This window comes from Ovis canadensis, chromosome 13 (assembly GCF_042477335.2).
Source record: "Ovis canadensis isolate MfBH-ARS-UI-01 breed Bighorn chromosome 13, ARS-UI_OviCan_v2, whole genome shotgun sequence".
Classification (NCBI taxonomy): Eukaryota; Metazoa; Chordata; class Mammalia; order Artiodactyla; family Bovidae; genus Ovis; species Ovis canadensis.
Window position 1 is genome coordinate 86,109,872 of NC_091257.1, and position 22,222 is coordinate 86,132,093.

At 47.8% G+C, this 22,222-nt stretch overlaps 1 protein-coding gene across 8 annotated transcripts in view; it reads right to left on the minus strand.

Moving 5' to 3' along the window:
• The window catches only part of PTPRT (protein tyrosine phosphatase receptor type T), a 1,160,687-nt gene that overhangs the window by 55,447 nt on the left and 1,083,018 nt on the right, over positions 1-22,222 (minus strand). For all 8 annotated transcript variants that reach the window (XM_069548590.1, XM_069548586.1, XM_069548589.1 and 5 more), the window contains one exon: positions 12,551-12,638. In XM_069548590.1, the coding sequence (XP_069404691.1) occupies positions 12,551-12,638 (88 nt within the window). The remainder of the gene's footprint in view (positions 1-12,550; positions 12,639-22,222) is intronic.

Below are 22,222 nucleotides of genomic sequence, written 5' to 3' on the forward strand. Positions count from 1 at the left end.
ATATGGAGGAAATATAAATGCACACTGCTAAGTGAAAAAGCCAGCCTGAAAGCCTTCATACTGTATGGCTCCAACTCTGTAACATTCTGGGGAAGGAAAAACTACGGAGGCAGTAAAAAGATCCGTGGTTTCCAGGGACCTTTGGGGAGAGATGAATAGGTGGAGCACAGAGGGTATTTAGGGCAGTGAAACCTCTGCAGGATCCTTTCCTGGTGGATACCTGTCATCATACATGGTTCATATCCTACAGAATTGCACAATACAGGGTGGATTCAAATGTAAAGGATGGACTTCAGCTAAAATAATGGATCAATTTTGTTTCACCATTGTAACAAATGCGTCACACTGATGCAAGATGTTAAAAACAGGGGGAAATGAGTGTGGGAGGGAGGGAGGGGCTGGGTGAAGAGGAACTCTGGACATTCGGCTTAATTTTTCTGAACCTAAAACTGCTCTTTAAAAAAGAGAAGTGTGACAAAGGTGCCTGGTATGCAGTAGGTGCTTGATAAATGATGGCTCTGGGCTGGATGCGAGGTGGGCAGTGAGCTGATGGCAGAGGTGGTTAGAAACTTTATGCTTCCTATTCGTCCTTCTGTACAAAATGTCAATCCATCTTTCTGCAGAGGCAGAGTTATTGTGTATATTCATGAAGGGGCAGAATTCAGCTATGGGTCCACCAGAAAGGCATCGCAAGGAGTAGCACTGCCCTCATGGTTTATTTATTCCTTATGTGCGATGCTAATATTATTCTGTGTCTCCTTCCCCTTCTAACTTTATATAATTAGAAGGATAAAAAATTGTGTTTATCCAGACGTACATGGAGAAAGATGGGGCAGCCAGCAATGTAAAGGAATTTATACAAAGTAATTTACAAGCAGCCCAGAACGTTCATTATGCTTTATCTATATTTTGCAAGCTTGAAAAACAGCTAATCTGGTACTCCTTGTTTGATATTCAAGACGAGAGAGGAAGTCACATAGAGGAGAAACAAGCTCCTCGATGGTGATGTAAGAGGAACTGCAAGAGCCTGGCCAGGAGATGAAGGGCCAGCTCTGGCTCAAGGGGAGGAAAAAACCAGTGGAAGGCTTTTTTCCTTCCAGCAGAAGGAAGACATAACTGGAAAGCCACGGAGATCCAAAGAGCGCCCCATCCCCCTGCCCCAACACAACTCAAGAGGAACGAAAACACTGTCCCTCTAGAATCAACCTGTTCCTTGTGGTTTTAGGACAAAGCCCAGCGGGAGGTCGTAGAAGTTTAACAAATAGCTCTCTGGAGAAAGCAGCGGCCCTGATCTGTAACATCTGCTGACTTCTGTGATATAAGTACTCCCACCATGACTGATACCAAGCTGCCAGCATGGCATCAACGAGCTCACAGAATTCCTGAAAATTTCCCCATCAGCCCCAGGACACCACTGACCTGATCATACCCCACAGTGCTTTGCATGATCAGAGGGTTTGGGGCCTGTTTCCCACTCCAGCCCCATGCCTCCCTCCCCACATATTACCCTTCTTTCTGTTGCTCAAATGCATGACGTCTGCTCTGACCACAGGGCCTTTGCACGTGTAAAGGGACACCCTCAACCCCACAAGGCTGGCAACATCTCACTCTTCAGCTCTCAGCTCAGTCTTCCTTTCTCAGGAAGCCTTCTGTGATCTTTCCATCTGACACTCTGACAGCTTCCTGTACTTGTCTTCAGAGCTCTTAGGACAGTTGTATTTCTGAGACTATCAGACATACCCACGGCTCTCCTCCACACCCTATTTAAGAAAGGGCACCCCATTTACTAAACCCTCTACAGGGTATGGCACAAAGCAGGTGTTCAACAATTATCTGTTCAATATATGAATTATACTGTGTTTGAAAGGCTGAGAACCAGAAAGGGGCTGGGTCCTTTGCCTTTAGCCATACAATTGATTTTAGGTAACTTGGCTTGAGTTCCAGGCTCTTCCCTGAATGTAAGGCTGGCATAGTAAGCCTGGATCCTGGCTCAAATTCTTCCTCTCCTTGTAGCTGACCCTCACCCCACCTGCAGACCCAGGATTGGCTGCCAGCTGTTGCCTTCAGCAGGCTCTGAAGACAGACCTGAGGTCTATCACTAACTCTATTACCTGAGGCAGCTGACTTACTTTCCCCGAGCCTCATATCACCTAGTGAATCATCAAAACTCTCTCCACCTCTGCAAACTCGTAAGGATGAAAAGCAGTAAGAAATGAAAGTACCTGCTGTATTTTAAGAGCTTAATGCAAATATGTAAATTCAGTTTTATTATTGTTTTAGACCAGTGGTTTTCAAAATAGCCAACAGCATCAATGATACCTGGGAACTCTTTAGAGATGCCAATACTGGAGTCCCAGCCCAGACCCACCGAATCAGAAACTCTGGGATGGGGATGAGTAATTTGCATTTTAATAAGCCCTCCTGGAGATTCTGTTGCACACTCAGGTCTGAATGTACAGACCATTCAATGTTCAGTTATTTAACACAGGGGTGCCGTGGCACTTCAATATGTCTTGGGCAAGACGAAAATATCTTACAGAAACTGGCCCATGAGACTAGAGACCCACCTGCGTTGCGTGTAAGGTACAAAAATTTATCTTTGTGAAATGTGTAAGATATTCCAGGCACTATTCTAGAAGCCTGTGGATGCCATGCCATTTGATTCTCATAGTAGCCCATTTTATGGATGAGGAAAATCAAGGCTAAGGTTGAGAGCTTCCTTATAAAGTGGTAGGGACCCTACCCCTCCAACCCCCCCCCACTGAGACCCACTGTCTCCACACCCCCTCTATGCCAGTTCTGACTCTGACACCATCCCTTCTCACTGTGTGCCCCGCTGCCCCCCGCCTCTGGCCAGTTTCCTTGTCTGCATGGCACTAACTCTTAAAAACAAACCACATCTCCTCCTCTCTTCCTCCACCATCAAAGGGAACCCAATAAATCAGTCTTCTCAAGTCATATCCACTTAAGAGAGAATCACTTCAGAGAGGTGGGGCCAGGGAGAGACCATCACTTGGATACAAGATGCTCTTTTTCCCCCTGTCTTCTGGGCACTGAGGAAGGTAAAGAAAAGGTGCGATTTTTCAGAGAAAAGAGATTTGACTCATTACAATGAATTGTGGACCTGAAAAATCATTTCTTAGAAGCACTGGAAATGTTAATGCCATCATCTTGCAAGAGTGGAGAGGGAGGAGGCAGGTAATTTTGCCGAGACTGCCTGGGTATCCCATTGAAGCTAAAGGTCTGCACACTCAATCTTGATTGAATTACCATTATCAGAGGAGAGAGGGTGGCCTGGGTACCACAGTGAGACAGCCTGGCATTCGGGGCACCTCCCGGGGCTGCCAGTTCCCTGTCGGCTGGGGCTGGACCGCTCCCTTCTGCAGGGCCCTGAGGGGAGCTGCGCTGATGGATGAAACCTTTGGGGCTGTGGAGGGGGCTTAAGTACAGATGAGCAGAGAACCGAGAGAAGTTAGAGGGACAGTGGCCTAACTGATGACTTTGTGGCTTCATTCCAAGCAGAGTGTCCAGCCTATACTCCACGAAGGGGATCTTCTGAAGAAAGGAAGGGAGGTTTCTGATCTAGATTCCTTCCGAAGCAGAATCAGAGACAAAGATGGAGTGGAAGAACTTCACCTAGGAGATGATCCCAGGAAACACTGGAAAGGAGATGGGAAGTGAAATGGAGAAAGAAAGAAGGGAAGGAGAAAGAAGAGAATTCAATAAGGGGTGTGTCATCAAGCAAGTTATCACCGTAGACAGTTGGGGCTTGCTTACTCCTGTTAGGGAACTCCAGGGGAGGCTGTGAACACGCACCCCCAAGATAATTCCACCTTAGTGGGGAGGTACCTGGGGTACTTATATTCTATCCCCCACCAGTCATGCGTTGAGAACTGCTCTGGGGACATTTAATTTCCTGGGAGCCCCGACCTGCCCCACAAGCAGGCAGAGAAGGATACAGTGGCTGGAACAAGGCCTCTGATAAAAAGGACACTGAGGGTTACTGCACAAGGTTTCTCTGTAAGGCCCAGGCAGGAGCCACCCTCAGAGACAGCGAAGGAGAAGAAAGAATTGGGAGCAGCCATTCTGACATCCAGCTCAGTCTCCCCAGAAATCAGGAGAGCAAGCTACGAGATGAAGCCCTTGGGTTTGTTTTGAACCTGAGTCCCTCCCTACAAGTGAAAATGGCTTCTCTGAAGAGCTCATGCAGTCTGCTATCCGTCCTGAGGTCAGAGACCTCAACATATTTTCCCCTAAAAGCACGGGTGTGTCCAGGTGCAGAGGGACTCCTTGGTAGGGAGCTCATGGCATCTGGGCAGCCAGAGCCCAGAGCTCTGGTCCTCACTGTCCTTTAGGCTCTCTGTGTGGCCGTGGGCAAGGGTTCTACATCTCTGGACCACTGTCTGTGAACTGAAAGAGGCTAGACTTGGTCTCATCTAGATTCAAGAGCCTACACAGTCAGCTTCAGAGTCCACATTTATTCATCTTGGCTTGCCCTCTTTGCACTGAAAGATAAGACACTGTCAGAAAGACGAAGTGACTTTGTTGAAGGTCATGCACGAGGTCAAAGAAAGAACTGACACTAGCACCTAGGTCTGCTGGACCCCATAGCTGGTACTCCATTATACCTGAGCCTAGAGGTTTGTTTAAATTAGGGGGTTAGAAGTCTCAGAAAATATCCCAGATCTCTTGTTTGCCAGTCAGACTTCTGCACTTGCCTCTCTAAACTGGGAGCTGATCTCTGTGGATGAGAGGTTTGTATGCTCAGCATCGTGAATCATCAGGGAAATACAAATCAAAACCACAATGAGGTATCACCTCACACCTGTCAGAATAGACATCATCAAAAAGACCGCAAATAACAAATATTGGCAAGGATGTGGAGAAGAGGGAACCCTTGTATACTGTTGGTAGGGATGTAAATTGGTGCAGCCACTGTGGAAAAGCAGTATGGGGATTCTTCCAGAAAGCAGAAACAGAACTACCAGATGACCCAGCAATTCTGCTCCTGGGTATATGGAGCCAAAGAAAATGAAAATACTAATTTGAAAAGATACATGTACCCCCAAGATATGACATCAACCCAAGTGCACATCAAGAGATTAATGGATAAAGAAGATGTGGTGTACACACACATACACACACACACACACGCACACACACACAGAGGAATATTACTCAGCTATATAAAGAATGGAATTTTGCCATTTGTATGACCTGGGGGGCATCATGCTCAGTGAAGAAAGAGAAAGACAAACGCTATATATTATCACTTATCTGTGGGATCTAAAAATATAAAACAAATGATTATAACAAAACGGAACCAGACTCACAGATGTAGAAAATAAACTAGTGATTACCAGCAGGGAGAGGCAAGGGGGGAGGAGCAAGATGGGGGTAGCCAATATTTTATAAGAGCTTTAAATGAAATGTAGTCTAAAGAGTAACTGAATCACTATGTTGTGCACCTGAAACTAATGCAACATTATATTAATGCATCAAAATAAAAAAGAAAATAAGATGGAAGGTTCATAAGCCTGAGAGTGTATGGGTGTCGCTGACACATCTGGTCTACATCTCTTTAGAACTGAGATTGCTGGGCGCCACCCCTGGAAGGTCTGCTGTGACAGGTCTGCAGTGGGATGCAAAAATGAGCCTTCTAACCAGTTCTTAGGTGCTGCTGCTCCAGGAAGCACACTTTGAGAACTGGACTCTGTCTACAGATTTCCTTGTCCTCTGGCTCTGGCTTGGTTTAGCTACTGGAAAGCACAGGCAGAGACTGGATGAAGTGGGGAGGCATCAATCGATACCCGGGAGGCATCAATACTTCTTTCAGCTCTCTCTGTTGGGGCCACCCCAGGCTGCCTGCAAGGCCACTAAAAGGTCATGCCTTCAGCTAGGTCACCTTCCTCTGGGTCCTGGGAACTTCTTACATAGTCCTCTGTGGCCCGGGTGTGGCATTTAGCCCCAGGGCACTGCATTATTCCTGTAGTCTCCCCATAGCTAGCACACATCTTCATAAGAAAAATAAATACAAACAAAATCCACTTGATGAAGTTCTCATCAAATCACCCTATTTGAAGGTCCCATCAGTTTTCTACTGGGACCCCAACAGATTCCAGGAGAATCTGTCATTTGATAAAAGAGAAGCCTCATTTGATAAAATGTGCACCCCCTGGGATCATTTCCTCTCCCCCTGCAATCTCCTTCCTGACAGTCCAAGAAGTGCCCTCTCTAACTTCCACAGGAGGAATGCTGCACTCTTCTTGAAATTTCCCCTTGTCTACCGCCAATGCCCCAGGGTTACTTAAAAGTAAAGCACTCTTTTGTTCTGTTTCTCCCATTCATTCCCTTCCCTTTCACTCTCTTTCGTTTCTACTCCCTGGAAACCCCACTGTCTCTATTACTAAATTCTAAACAGAAGCATTTGGAAGAAAAGGGCTTATTTAGCCAAGGTTTCTCTTTCATTGTTTCATTTGCAGGCAGCGCCCTCCCTCCATCCCCGCTCCTTTCATCTTCTCTGTCCTCCCTGGCCTGGGCCTTTGTCCTCTGCACCAGCCTCCCGGAGCCCTGGGTTCCTTAGGATGCTAATCACACCCGGTGTTCTTCTTGCGCCAAGAATATTTCTATTTATCAAGCCAGGGCAGACTTTGCCTTCGGGAGGGACACATACAAGGGCAGGACCACTTTCTAGTCCTTCGGGCTGTTTCCTTTTTCTTTCTTATTTCAATTACAGGGCGCTTCCCCCCCCCCTTTCTTTCTTGGTCCTCTTTATGCCTTGCACCGCTTTTGGAAGCACTCGTTACTTGGCACTGTCTCCTCTCAGGACTAAGTGTAGACCCAGTCCAGCCACAGTTTTGCTGCAGAATTAATGATACTTACATTACAAAGGAGATTCAACTCTCTTTAAACCCAGCAAACCTGTGTTCGATCCCTGGGTTGGGAAGATCCCCTGGAGAAGGAAATATCCCTCCAGTATTCTTGACTGGGAAATCCCATGGACAGAGGAGACTGGTGAGCTACAGTCTATGAGGCCACAGAGAGTCGGACACAACTGAGCAACACACACACACACGGACACACAACACACAAACCCAGCCAAGTGGTATCACTGCTACTGCTAAGTTGCTTCAGTCGTGTCCGACTCTGTGCGACCCCATAGACGGCAGCCCATCAGGCTCCTCCGTCCCCGGGATTCTCCAGGCAAGAACACTGGAGTGCGTTGCCATTTCCTTCAATGCATGAAAGAGAAAAGTGAAAGTGAAGTTGCTCAGTCGCATCCGACTCTTCGAGACCCCATGGACTGCAGCCTACCAGGCTCCTCCGCCCATGGGATTTTCCAGGCAAGAGTACTGGAGTGGGGTGCCATCGCCTTCTCCAAGTGGTATCACTAGCTGTCTAAATTTCCTCTGTCTCTGTTTGGGCTTCCTCTAAAGTAGATCTAAGATGAGAATTCCAGTGCAAGCCATTTATGTAGGAAGAGAAGGGGATACCAGGGGGAGTAGGGGGTGGGAGTGAGACAGCCAAAAGAAGGAGCCCAGGAAGGGTGAGTTTCCAAATCTACTACTACTGTGAGCAACTGCAGCTCACTCTCCATGGAGGCTCTGGAAAAAGGTGAAGACCATACAACCTAGCAGGGCTGGAGGTGAGGAGCTGGGCTATTTTGTGGTCCAGGGAGAGATGGTCTTGAGCCTGGACAGATCATCCTGCCTCAGCTTTGGGGAAAGTCCTCAGGCAAAGAGATGCAAACAGGGCGAGTGTGTATGGGGGAACCAGTGAGGTGCCAGGGCATATGTTTAGAGAGGTGATTGCTCTCAGAGTCAGGAAGGTGCAGGGTCAACAGCTGAGGCCAAGCAGCCCCTGGAATGTCACATCCTGGATGTCGCCCGCCTCACCCTAGTTGCATCCCTAGATGCCAGTGGGTGTTACTGAAACTAGAGGGGAAGGGGCAGGGCACTACCTTTAAAAGAATAACATAGCCTGAGGATATAATATAAACTGATTAGCACCAAACAGGTCCAAGATGAGCTGCCCTCCACTAGACCCTCAGTTCAGCTCAGTTGCTCAGTCGTGTCTGACTCTTTATGACCCCATGGATAGCAGCACACCAGGCCTCCACGTCCATCACCAACTCCCAGAGACTGCTCAAACTCATGTCCATTGAATCAGTGATGCCATCCAACCATCTCATCCTCTGTCGTCCCCTTCTACTCCTGGCTTCAATCTTTCCCAGCCTCAGGGTCTTTTCCAATGTCTTCGCATCAGGTGGCCAAAGTACTGGAGTTTCAGCTTCAGCATCAGTCCTTCCAATGAACACCCAGGACTGATCTCCTTAAGAATGGACTGGTTGGATCTCCTTGCAGTCCAAGGGACTCTCAAGAGTCTTCTCCAAAACCACGGTTCAAAAGCATCAATCCTTTGGTGCTCAGCTTTCCTTATGGTCCAACTGTCACATCCATACATGACTACTGGAAAAACCACAGCTTTCACTATATTGACCTTTGTCAGTAAAATAATGTCTGTGCTTTTTAATATGCTGTAATGGCACCCCACTCCAGTCCTCTTGCCTGGAAAATCCCATGGACGGAGGAGCCTGGTGGGCTGCAGTCCATGGGGTCGCTAAGAGCCGGACATGACTGAGTGACTTCACTTTCACTTTTCTCTTTCATGCATTGGAGAAGGAAATGGCAACCCACTCCAGTATTCTTGCCTGGAGAATCCTAGGGACGGGTGAGCCTGGTGGGCTGCCATCTATGCGGTTGCACAGGGTTGGACAAGAATGAAGCGACTTAGCAGTAGCAGCCACTAGACCCTGAGCCTCAGTATATGCTCACTGTAATGCATTAGGAAGCTAAATGACACACCCGCAGGTGCCATGATAGTTCCAAGGCCAACCATAAAGACCAAAAAGTGGGTGGTGGCCCAATTCCTGGAAATCTCTGCCCCTCCCCCCAAATAGTTGGAATAATCCTCCCACTCATGGGCTGATGAAATTATCCAGCCCACTAAAACGAACCATACCATATTTTCATACTGCTTTCGCCTTCTGAGGTGGCCCATGCTCTGTGAAGTGTGTTTCTTTCTAAATAAATCCACTTTTTTACCTATCACTTTGTCTCTCACTGAATTCTTTCTGTGATGAGACATCAAGAACCTGAGCTTCACTAAGTCCTGAGACTAGGTGTGTGGTCTCAATTAAGAGAATATGAGTTATACGGCTTCATTACAAGGAGGCAGTGGGGCTGTGGGTGTGGATGGGATGCTGACAGCATCTTCTATCCCTTTTCCATGGAGTTTAATCCCCTTCACTGTTGTTCTTGCTCCTGGGATCCTGCCTTCTCAGATGTGAGATCCTGGAGGGCATGAGTGTGCTCTCTCCTTCCCTTCTCCCATCTCTCCACCCTCTTTACATAGGCTCATTATGTCTTCCTTGCTGGAATATCACTGCTCCTAGAGTCATCTGGACCCAGCCCTCCTCCATCCATCCTTTCTGGGTGTTCTCTATTTTGAGCGGGGGATGGGCGAGCCAGAAGGGAGAGACCCATGGCTCAAGCCCTTCAGCGTCTTTTAGGGAGTCTATGAGCTACAACATTCAGTCCTGTCTACCGAGCACCAGCCGTAAGTCAGGTGTGGGGCCACAGAAGTGCAAGATGGCTCTGGCCCTGCTATTCCAGGACATCTGTTCCAGTGAGGAGACCAGGCAGCCAACAGACAGCCATCCACGTGCTCGCAAGTCACAGCAGCACGGAGAATTAAGGAGAAGACATGCATTGTGTTCTTGGAGTGAATAATGGGGTTTTGACTGAATCATAACAGTCAGAAGAATTCCCCGAGGAAGTGATACCTAAGCGAAGATCTAAAGAATAAGGAGAATTTAACAAAGAGAGGCAAGAAGGGCATGCTGATAGAGCAGAGAGAACGTGCAAAGGCCCTGTGTCATGGATGAGTGCGGACAGTTCAAGGTTCTGAATAAAGGACAGTGGGGCTTAACTGAGGAGACTGCGGTGGAGAGAACACCACAGTGAGAGTGAGAAATGAGACAGAGAGAGGGCTGAGGCCTTTGGATAAGCAGGGCTCAATACTGAAGGGAGCCATTTGAAGGGTTTTCTGTAGGACAAGGACATGAGCTGACTCGTATTTTGAGGAGGTCTCTCCAGCTTCTGTTAGAGACAGGCATAAAGTCGGGGGCCAAAGTAGATGTGGAACCACCAGGAAGAAGGAAGGCCGAGGCCAAATGAGAGCAGATGATGGCTCGGGCAAGCATGCTGAGCACAGAGGGTGAGCACCGGGAGGTCCGGAAAGATACAAAACTTCCCATCCTTGGCCCCTGAGGCTTTGAACCACAAACCTGGCCTAACCTGGATACCCTTGTCTCTCAGGGAGGCAGGGTCTCTTTACTGTGCTCTAGCCATTAATTTTTTCTATCATTATTTTCCACTATCATATTTCATCATTATACCCATCTTACAGAGAGAAGACTGAGGCTGAGAGTGAGCACCCAAAGTCTTCCAGCCTATAATTTAGTGGACTCCATCTGAACTCACCATCTAGTAGGAGGGATGGACAAATGACCAGATATTTTAAGGCACAGTATGCACGGCTCTAGAGCACAGAATGGTCGGAGCCAGCAGAACCTGGGCCCAGAATGAGCTCCCTGGCAGCAGAGGGCCTGGCTCGGAGGAGAACCACACATCTTAGGTCTTAATACACATTTCCTGAGCACTTGAACGTCTCTTTCCAACACTTCATTTGCAGGAAATCTTGCTGTCTGCCTTACTCTCTTCCAAGAGACAAATTATAAATGCTTTTCTGATTAGTTCTCCCATTCACAGTCGATTTCTGAATCAGCACAGGAAATAGCTAAGCTAAAACTTCTGCCTCTTTCTTCCTTCACAAGCTGCCTGTATCTTATGCTTTCTTCCTCCAAGCTTTTTCTTAGGCAATGTCTAGACAGTCAAAGACAACAAAACACTGAACTGTACTAGAAATAACTCGTTATTCAGGATTTTTTTTTTTTTTTTTTTTTGTGGCTGAACTGGGTTACTCTGAGAATGGAGACCAAGGGATGGTTGTTACCCAACTGATGAGATGTCAGAAGGTCCAGGTAGGCTGCACCACAGGAGAGGGGCTGCTGTAGACTCCTGTTTTAATCACAGTATATGCTCCGCATTTTGTGTTCTGTTGTGTAGAAGACTGTGGATAGCACTGATCATACCTGTCCCTCCCACACCTCCCAGCACTGAATATCAAGCACGGTCCCATCCAAGTACTGTCACTGAGCCTGTTAAGGCCTCACTGTCCCTTGCTAGGACCATTGCAGTAGCCTCCTCACTGGTCTCTCTGCCTCCAGCCTCCCCCAATCTCACTCACCCTCCCAAAGTGCTGCCCCGGTGATCTTTCCAAAACGGACATCTGATCATGCCTCCCTGCCCCAACCCAGCTTGTTCCACATCCCCACGTGGGTATTCAGTGCATTCTGCTTATGATAAGAAGGGCTGGTGTATCCACACTGCTCATCAGTGATGCTGAGAGAGTAATTCTATGGCTAGGAGTAAAGGTGCCAGGTATGGTGCCAAGGGTTTTATGTACCTTCCCCCCCCCACCCCCAACCATCCTATCTTTATTCTTCTCCTCATTTTAAAGGCAAGAAAGCTGAAGCTTAGAGAGGTCAGGTAACCAGCCCAAGGCCCCATAGCTGGGAGAGAAGCTCAGGGCTTCAGCTACTCTGTGGGTTTGAGCTACTCTGTGCCACTGTCCTCATCAAATCATGCACTACGACGGGGTGCCTCCAGGGATGCTAGAGCTCACTGCTGAGCAGAAGGCAATGTCCTTTCAGGCCTCCTCCAGGTCCACACAAAACCAGCTTCCTTCCTGAAGGCTCAGTGTCACTCAAGGCCCACACCGACATAGACCCTGAGTGGCAGGTACTCACGTTACTACCGAGCTCTGTCCTCAGCAGCAGTGGGGTCTGGAGGGGGTCGTGACGCCCTAAGCTCTGCCTCTTGTGTGAATGGGGTAGCCCTGGACTCCTCTGAATCCTGAGCTAGCTGCTTCCCAAACCCTCAGGCTTAGGCTCAGAGTTTCCTTCTAAGCATCAGTTCTTGCTTGGGACTCTACCTTCCTGGAGTAGCAGTATCTCTCACCGAGGGGTTCTCAGCCCATCCCTCATGGGTAGACCTTGCTCTCCACCCAGCGTTGCTGCCATGCTGGGATTCTGCACAGTGGGGGCCTGCTAGGAACACCCTTGCGTCTGGGCTTCCTCCTGGACCTGAAGAATTCTTGAGTGGATAACACCAGACAAGACCCAAGCCTGAGAGGTTTCCTGAATCCACTGTGCCTGGAGCCAGCTCCCTGCCCAGTGCCTCTGGCTGAGATCAGCCATCCAGCCCAGGTATGACAGGGAGTCTGAGCCAGGGCTCCATGCCTAGCATGAGGACCCGAAGTTGGAAACATCAAGGACTATCTGATAACAAATTCCAGGTAAATAAGAGTGATGGCCTCCTTAAGTCTAAGTCCCCAAAGCCTGCAGTCCTCCCAGAAGGTCACCTACAGGATATGATGTTGCCGTATCGATTCTTGTTGCGGTTTTCATCCTCTTTGGCTGTGTCCCACGAAGCTGTCTGTCCCTCTGGTAAGGCCTAAAAAGAAAGGACAGAGTGATTAGAATGGCTTGAGGTAGGAGCCTTATCTGGGTATAGGTGAGGCAATGGGGAGACCCACTGTGATGGGTCATGCAGTGTAAAAGCCTGTATGTTCTTGGATGGGGCCTGGGGAAAAATACAGTCTTGGCCCCTCTGACTTATTCACCTGGTTCACTGACTCAAATGTTATTGATATCTTTTGTGTGTGAGATGAGATCAAATCTGGTCCAGAAGGAGAGTCATTTGCTTATTCATTCACTTGATGAGTATCTGAATCCCTCATATGCATTGCGTGCTATTCTAGGTACTCAGAATACAAAGAAACAGACAGGGCCTCTTTTGAGCTTCCAGTTGATTGGGAGACATAGCAAAGGAACAAGAAAACATATACAATTTTAAATAGTAGAACTGCTATGAAGAAAATAAAGCAGGGTAGAGGTTCAGTGATAGGGGAATGAGAATTATTTCAGATTGCACAGTCTGGAATGGCTCCTCTGAGAAGGTGACATTTAAACTAATTCCTTCCTGATATGAAAAAGGCAGTCATGACTAGAGAAGTGGGGAGTGGTCCAGGCAGAGAGAACAGCGGATTCAAAGGTGGTAACCGCAGTCAAGGATGAGGTGGAGAAAGCAGTGACGAAAGCCATCTGGAGAGGCGGGAAGAGTTCAGGCTCTATGAGGCATTGTGGTTGCTGGTAACAAGCTGAGTGTTATTCTGGGTGTGACGAGAGACCGCTGGAGGGTTTTGAGCAGGGCAGTTAGCCGATCTGCTATCTGTTTTATAAAGCATATTCTGGCTCGTGTATGGAACGCAGACTCTAGGAGGCCCAGGGAGGAACCAGGGAGATCAGTTAGGAAGGTTTTGCAATAGTGCAGGCAAGAGATGACGGTACCCTGGACCAAGGTGACGAGCAGTGGATGCAGTGAGAGGGATTAATTTTAGGATGTTCAGTTGGATATTGCAGGTTTTGGTTCCCCCCCAGAGGCACACTCAGAAACAAGGATTCTAGTATGAGATTTATTTGGGAGGTAAGCCTAAGGAACACAGTGGGGCGGCTGGGGGAAGAGTCAGATAATCGAGGGAAGAAAGTCAATAGAGGGTAGATCCACGAACAAGTAACCACTGCAACTGGGCTTAATCTCCGGGGCCCATCCCATGCCTCAGAGTTGTCCTCCCAGAGGGAGGAGGAGGTTGGGGTGTTCACCCACTGGTTCCCATAAGTCGCTGTTGAGGTCAGCCCTTAGGAAATCCCTTGGCACTTCTGTCATGCTCAGTAGGCAAGGTGTGCACATGCTTTTTGTCTTGAGGAAGTCCTTGGGCAAAAAGACACAGGAGGCGGGCACTGGATAGGCATACATGGGACCAGCGAGTGGAAGGGAGGCAGGCAGGGCACCAACACGTCGACTTCAGACATGGGTTATGATGGAGAGAGACAGGTGAAGGCTGACTTACAGGCTGTGGGTTGGCAGAACTGACTGGAGAGTCACATCTTTTACTGAAATGGAGGAGAAACAGATGGGGGAGAAATGGGTTTGGGGAAGCAGGAATTAAGTGTTGTGTTCTGGGTATATAAAGTACTTAGAACCATGCCTAGCACTCGCCTCTGAACATGTTCAAAATAATAAGAACAGTGGCGGCAGCAGCCAAGTTTAAGATGATTAGTCAACATCCAAGCTGAGATGCTGACTAGGAAGGTGGATACGGAAGGTCAGAGTGAGAAGGAAGGAAGAGATGAGACTCATCGCTTTAAGAGAAAATTGGGACATCCCTGGTGGCCCAGTGGTTAAGAATCTCCCGGCCAATGTAAGGGACATGGGTTTCATCCCTGGTCTGGGAAGATTCCACATGCCACAGGGCAACTAAGCCTGTATATCAACTACTGAGCCTGTGCTCTAGAGCTTGTGCCCTGTACCAAGAGATGCCACGGCAATGAGGAGCTCGAGCACAACTAGAAAGTAGCCCCTGCTTGTCGCAACTAGAGAAAACCCTCGTGCAGCAATGAAGACCCAGTGCTGGCAAAAATAAATACATGAATTAATTAGTTAAAAAGAGGAAGAGAGAAGACAGACAAGCAAAGAACCGTGTGAAGTGATTTAACAGAGTTACCAGCCAAGTATCATGGAAACACTGAGGGGGGAGCAGCCACTTATTTCACAGAGAAGAAAGAGGGGCGTTTCAGGGAGCGGGAGCGGCTTCAGAAGCGTGAATGTCAGACCACGTCTTGAATACTGCCCTTCTCCTGCCTCTGGAAGGACAAGCTAGCTGTCCCGCTCAGTTGGCCCCCGCATTGCTTCTGAGACTGGACTTCTCACCTCTCAGGCCACACAGCTGCCTGTCAGCAGGGCAGGGGAAAGGAGCTTCCAGCGTCTGAATAGCCCAGCATTGACTGTGCCGGCCTATTTCTTACCGGGTCTACATTCTGAGCAGGGAGGAATCTGTGACTCGATTGGTCAGAAACTCAGCCATTCAGCAGGCGATGTTTTACAGGCAGGCAGGACCACTGTCTCTTCCAAGCCCAGACCATTCAGGATGCCCCTTTTTCTGCTTCCAGTCTCCTATGTTGATTTCAAGCCAGCCTAGGTGAGTCGTTTCCTAGAGGAGGAGTTGGCAAGCTTTTTCTATAGTGGGTCAGATAATAGGTGGTATGGGACTGGTAAGTCAGGGAGTCTCTGTTCCAACGACCCAAACTCAACTGCGGTGTTGTGGAGTGAAAGTGAGCGCAGTCATAGGCACAATGCAAACACACAGGCGTGGATGTGTTCCACTAAAACCTGATTTACAAACACAAGTGCTGGGCTGGATTCAGCCCGTGGCTATAGTTTACTGAGCTTTATTCTAGAAGCATGATCATGTTCCTCAGCTAGGTGGTGGTTGGGTAGATAGAATGGGTGTCCTTTCTGTTACCAAGCCATTCCAGAGTGAATGGAGATGGGGTGAGAGGTGCTTGCCTGGGCTAAGCCATGTTCTCCAACTTAGTTTTGCGCAGGGTTTTAGACTGGGATAACAGGGCACCTTCCCAGCTATTACTTGATCAGAATGTAGTTCTCTGGGTATCAGAAACCCTTCGACTTGTACCCTAGAGAAGCAAACAGGCACGAGGCTCTACGCTAAATCTGTCTGTGAAAAAAGTGCTAGGGAGATAAGAGTGCTCATTCTGCAAGTGGAGGGAGGACTTGCGTCTCCTTTTCCTCCTCTTCGTCCTCTGCTTACTCCTCATTGTAATTGACCATCACCCTGCATCCCTGTCATCACCAGCACAGGCCATCTGTAGAACGCAAATGGTTCCTGCTTTTGCATGGAACTCTCAGAAGCCAGATTCCAGCCCTTGGCCTTATCCTCTCACCCCAGCTCTTTCAGGCAACTTGCCAGGCCTCTATATTCCTGGGTCTTTGTAGGGGTGGTGTGTGTTGGTCTCAGTCATAGCAATGGACTTCCTGATGTTTATCTAATTAATTACATCCACCCAAAGTGGTGTGAAACCAAGAAGAGCACCCTGTGAATGTTTTCATACTTCTTTTTTTTTTTTGGAAAAATAAAAATCTGCTGGCCACCTATTATGTGCCAGGGCTCAGGTTACAGTTAGCTTAAAGTTTCGTCATGGCTGAACATTAGAATTGTCTGTGGAAGCTTTAAAACTCCCAAAGCTGTGGCCCTACCCCAGACCACTAAATCAGCGTCTAAGGGACACAGACGTCAGTAGTATTTAAAACTCCCCGAGGGATTCTAATGTGCGGCCACGATCCTTGCAAATAGTGAATTTACCTGGAGAAACACTTCCCCGCAAGCCTCCTCTGGCCTTGGTGTTGCCTCTTCCAATCCACTCTCCTGTATAATCAGAGAAATCTTCCTAAACTGTGGATAGGACCCAGTTATTCCCCCATCACTGTCTTCAGGATAAATTCCAAACTCTTAAATACAAGGTCCTTAATTATTTCACCCCGTCTGCCCCTCCAATCTCACTGCTTACCCTTAAATCAATATATCAATGATTAGCAACTAACCACAATGCCACAGACAATTCCAGGTGTTACAGACTTCCGAGACTGACTAGAGACATGCTGTTCCCTCTGCTTGAAATTTTCTCCCACCCGAGTCTGCCTGGGAAAACTCTTACATATCCTTCCGAACCCGGTTCAAGCACCTTCTCTTTTGTGAAAACTTCCTCGCTTACCTTCCCACCATGCCACTGCATCCCAGCTAGTCAGTTACTTCTGTTATTATACGGACTGTTTACATCTGATGATTTGAATATCTTATCTAGGTAACTTACTCTAGGTAAGTGGTAGCATCTTATTCACGATGGTATCTTCATAAACCAATGCTGACTTTGTATTTCATATGCGCTTGAATCAACCCCTTTGAATAAATGAATGGACGGATAGATGAAAAAAAAATAGTGGGTGAGGTGGATGCTGTGCAGACAGAAGGCAAAGGTCCTGGAATCTGAGAACTGGAGGTGACCTTTAAAATAAGTTATCTGTGCTCCTACCTGGGCTTCCAGGCAGCTGATAAAATGATCCCTAACATCTGCTATTTGGATGCCCTCAGTGATGGAGAGCTCACTACACACAAAAGCTTTTTGCTTCACTTTTGGACAGACCCACTGGGGCTTTTCATTTACCCTGTTTCCATGTACTTTGCCTTTGCCCTGATCCATGGGGCTCTCGCATGCTCCCTCTGCACTGCGACACTGCAGAGGTTAATGAATGTCCCTGTCCACCCCCTGGGTGGACACAGGCATGTCCACCTGGGGCCCAGGATGGCATAGTTTGGCAGTCCTTATCCAGGCCATGCTCTTCAGGATAAACTCAGTGTGATGATCTCCTCTGAAAAACCCTAAATGGTCCTGATGAGTTGTGCTGAGTGGCACTTCTCCGTAGAGACCACACAGACTGCTGGCCCAGCTCTGGGAGCCTCTGTGTGCCCCTGGTGGGGGATGAAGGAGAATGGGTGGGCCTGGGGGCTGGGATGATGTTGACAAAGGCAGAGAGGAAGCACCACGGAGCTGTCCAGGAGGGAATGGTTATGACTCCTTAAATTGCAGACTTTGATCACACATCCATTTCCATTTTTAGGGAGCTACAATCTAATAGGGGATAATCTTAGGAAGGGAAAAAACATGAGGGGGTGAAAGTATGAAAGGGAGACTCCTCTCCATCTTCAAAGTGAGCCAGCTGAGGGGCATTATTTTTGCATTAGTGGCTAGTTACAGTAGATTGACCAGGGAATGGTGGCAGTCATTAGGAGCTAATCACATTCTTTTGAAACCAAAATTGCCATCTCATTATATTCATCCATTATCAACCTCCACTTTCCTTTTCTCACTCACTTCTCCTGAGAGTGCTGAGCTCTATTTTTACACTTTTCCCTGAGCGTGGAAATGCTTCCAACTCCTCTAGCGTTGCTTTTCTCAGGCGGTCAGGTTTTTTTTCAGTCTTACAAGGTACATTTGGGGATGCCTGCCTCTCTGGAGGTCTGAGCTGTAGCAACCATTGAATGCTGGAAAGGCAGACTCAGATCAGCACGGTGAAGTCCGGAAACAGGAAATGACTGACCCAAGAATACATATCAGGTGAGCTCATCTTCCCTTTACCCCTTCTTCTTTCCTTTCTTTCCTGGTGACAATCTGAGTGCCAGGACTGTGCTAGGTCCTAGAAATAATACAAATGGACATGGCAGACGAGATCTCATGGGCTTTTTTGTCCTAGTTGCATGAAGGTGCAAATAAACAAAATAATTCTTACTTATGACAAGTGCCACAAAGGCAGCAAACAAAGTCCTGGGATAGACAGTGACTCAGGATAAGGGACCAATTAGGCTGGCTGAACTGGGCAGGACTCTGAAAAAGTGACATCTGAGAAGGAAAAGCACAGCCCCTGACTTCTGGGAGCTGGTCGGGCACTCCCAGCTGAACCTTGGTGCTTTCCTGCTGAACATAATTTCCCTGAATGCCAACATCAGACAAGGCAACTCTGAGACCCAGACGGAGCAAGGCAAACACACGACCACTCTGTAGTTAGGCTTAGTTGCTCAGCTGTGTCCAACTCTTTCTGACCTCATGGATTGTAGCCCAACAGGCTCCTCTCCAAGGAATTTTCCAGGCAAGAATACTGGAGTGGGTAGCCGTTCCCTTCTCCAGGGGATCTTCCTGACTCTGGAATGAACCAAGGTCTTCAGTACTACAGGTGGATTCTTTACCATCTGAGCTACCAAGGAAGCCTATTCTAACATAAACAAACAAAGGCAGGAATATTGTCCAAGCCAAAACCCACCCCTATCCTGGCTCTTATGAGTGACTGCTGCTCCTCATGCTGATTTCAGCTTTAGCCTCAAGCTTGTGCACCTTCTAATAAGATTGACTAAGGTACCCAATCTTACTGCTTCCTGATGGTGCCCAATAGAACAAAGCCCCACACTGCCTAACACAGCCCACGTCCTAAAAGTCCTTTTTGACATCCTCTTCCTGAGATGTCCCACAGTTCCTAAGTCTAGACTGTTCAACTCCAGTAGGTCTCACAGTTGAGCTGAAAACTAGATGATAAGCAGAAGCCAGCCATGACAAGAGCTGCAGTGGGTACAGTGGCCCTGAGATGGAATGAGGTTGGTGTGTTCTGGAACTTGAAGGGAGGCTCTCCAGAGTTGAGAGAATGTAAGTGACATGTCATGCGGATGGTGTGTTGCTCAGTTGAGGTCTTGTGGACCACAGCCAAAGATACGAGATATTCTAAGTCAAAGGGGATGCTTTGGACATTTTTTTTTAATAGGGAGGCTAACCAGTACCAGCATCATGACAAGTGGCTAAGAGCACTTGCCTCTTGAACCCTCCCTTTATCCTTGACAGGCTTCACAGAATGCAGGATAAGATTATCACCTTTTACCTGTCCCAGATCAACTCTTCTTTTGGTTGCATTCCACCCACCCACCCACCATCCCTCCCAGTCATGGAGCTGAGGTCCTCTGGAGCCAGTGGGAGCTCGGATCCCCTGACCACACGTCTCAGGCTTCTACTGCCCTACTCCGCTGAATCACAGCACTCTGCAAGCTACCACGGTCTCCCCCATTCACACTTAAATTTCCTGTTAGAACTGAGAATTTGCCCTCATGCTTGCCTAGCTGATTCCTCTTCCTACCTATTGGTTTGGTCCTATTGAAATATCAAAATCTTTTCTGAAACTTGCCACCCTTCTTTGGACACTCTGCTCAAGCCTCCTTGAGTTAGGCCCCCAACAGTGAGACATCAGGACACAGGGCTTCCAAGAGCAGCTCACCTCTGATCCACAGCTAAGAGCGCCCTGTTCCATTTCTCTCACCTGTTCATCCACTGACCTCAGCAGATTCTGTTATAGCTACGATGCCCTCCTTACTCCCTTCAGCCTGGCTGTATCCCTGGAGATAACTGGATATGATATGTGCTGGGATGCAGCAAAACCAGGCCCAGGCGCTGCTGACCAGGCGGTTCCTGGCTGGCACTCCAGGGCACAGCTGAGGGCTTGCTTCCTCCAAGATGAGCCCACCCTGCCAGCATTTCCCCAGGCAGGAGCTCCCATGACTTTCCCCATGATTCCACTCTCCTGGTGCAGGGAAGACCCTGGACAGTCTTCAACAAGGAGGAGCCATCTTACCTGGGTCTTTCATTCAGGTATAGTGTGAAAAAAAAATATCTCTTGCTATGCGTATGAGACAGGGAAAGGCAGAGCTTTGCAAGAGGCAGACAGACTAGAGTGCTTGGATATTTTTACTGCTAATCATTTCACCACTCCAAGTCTCAAAGAACTTTTCTGACAATTAAGTCAATAACGAAACCTTCAGGTGAGGGGCTGAGGGGAGGACTTGACTACACAGGGGCAGCACGGGAATCTTTCGCTGATGGAACTCTTCTGTATCCTGATTGTTTGGGTGTTTATATGACTCCATGCATTTGTTTAAACTCATAGAACTGTACACACTGCATCCCCCCAATAAATATTGTAGTATTAATAAGTTAGAAAAATTTACCCCTGGAGTTTTATGATGATTAGTGATGACCAGAGATAGTGCTCACAGGCAGCTGGCACATGACAGGTGTCCAGACTCTTCTGCCCCAAGGATAAGCGATCTAGCCTCCCGGACTCACTCCCAGAATTCATTCTCCTGCTTCCTACTGAGCAGAAACATACAGTTTATTGTCACCAGATCAAAGACAGGGGGCTCCCTGAACATCCTTCCTGGTTTGCCTCAGACAAAAGGGGTTCCCAGGATGCAGGACTTTTCAAACTGCGACCATCCTGAGGTCACGTGCACACTGCTATATTTAAAATGGATAACCAATGAGGATCTGTTATACAGGGCATGGGACTCTGCTCAGCATTATGTGGCAGCCTGGATGGCAGGAGAATTTGGGGGAGAATGGATACATGTAAATGGATGGCTGAGTCCCTTCACTGTTCACTTGAAACTATCACAAAGGTGCTAATCGGCTATACTCCAACACAAAATAAAAAGTTTGGAAATAAATAAATAAAAGTAAAACTAAAAAAAAAACACCAGGGACCACCCTGAACAAACTGGGACAAGTTGGTCACCCTACGTTCAGGCAAGACACATAGTCAGGGAGTGAGAAGGAGTTTCATCGGTCATTGGAAGCCTAAGGTCTGGTCTCAACTGTGGTCCAAGAGTTTGATAAATACCCATGTTTACTGAAGACCATGGTTAGCTGATGGATGGCAAGAGACGCCACGGATGGTTGTACAGGTTGCACATAACTCAAAAGCATCACACCTAAGTGAACACCATGCATCTGGCAGGCACGAGAGATTTCTGTACATATTATGAACATTTTTCGGAAGGTGATAAAGTCAAGTATCTTGAGACAGGTGTAGTTTTTGCTATTTCACTCTAGGGTGCTCTTTGAGTTAGCAGTGGCCCTGGCAGAGGCCATGCTTTCAACAAATGCCTCCTCCTCTGCTGAAAAGAGCATACCTCAGAGATTATAAATGTGGACAGAGAAGGCAGGGGAGGATGACTAATGACGTCTGCTCAGAGCGGCATCAGGAGAGCAAATATTATTGTGTGCCGTGTCACTAAGTAGACGGTAATTTATGAGTTCGGCAGGAGATGCTGAGTTGAAAATCAGATGGCAGCAAGATGTGGGTATTTGTCTGTGACAGAAGCTTGGAACAAGCAGAATAGTTGAACATGTGTCTGCATAGAGAGTCACAGAGTTCTCTTTAAAAGGCCCCATTAAAAGCTACACGATTTTCCTTTAAATGACAAATTTTAGGTCAGTGGTTTCATAGTTTCGTAGGGATCCAGATAGTCTAGAGAATTTGGTAGAATGCAGAGGCCTGCACCCTGTCCTGCATCAATGAACCAGTGTCTCAATGTTCTTTACTAACTCCGGGTGGTTCTGACACATAGCACAGTTTAAGAACCACTGTCTTAGGGACTTCCCTGGTGGCTTGATCATAAAGAATCTGCCTGCCAATGCAGGAGACATGGGTTTGATTCCTGGTCTGGGAAGATCCCATATGCCGTAGAGAAACTAAGCCTGTGTACCACAATTACTGAGCCTGTGCTCTAGAACCTGGGAACCAAAACAGCT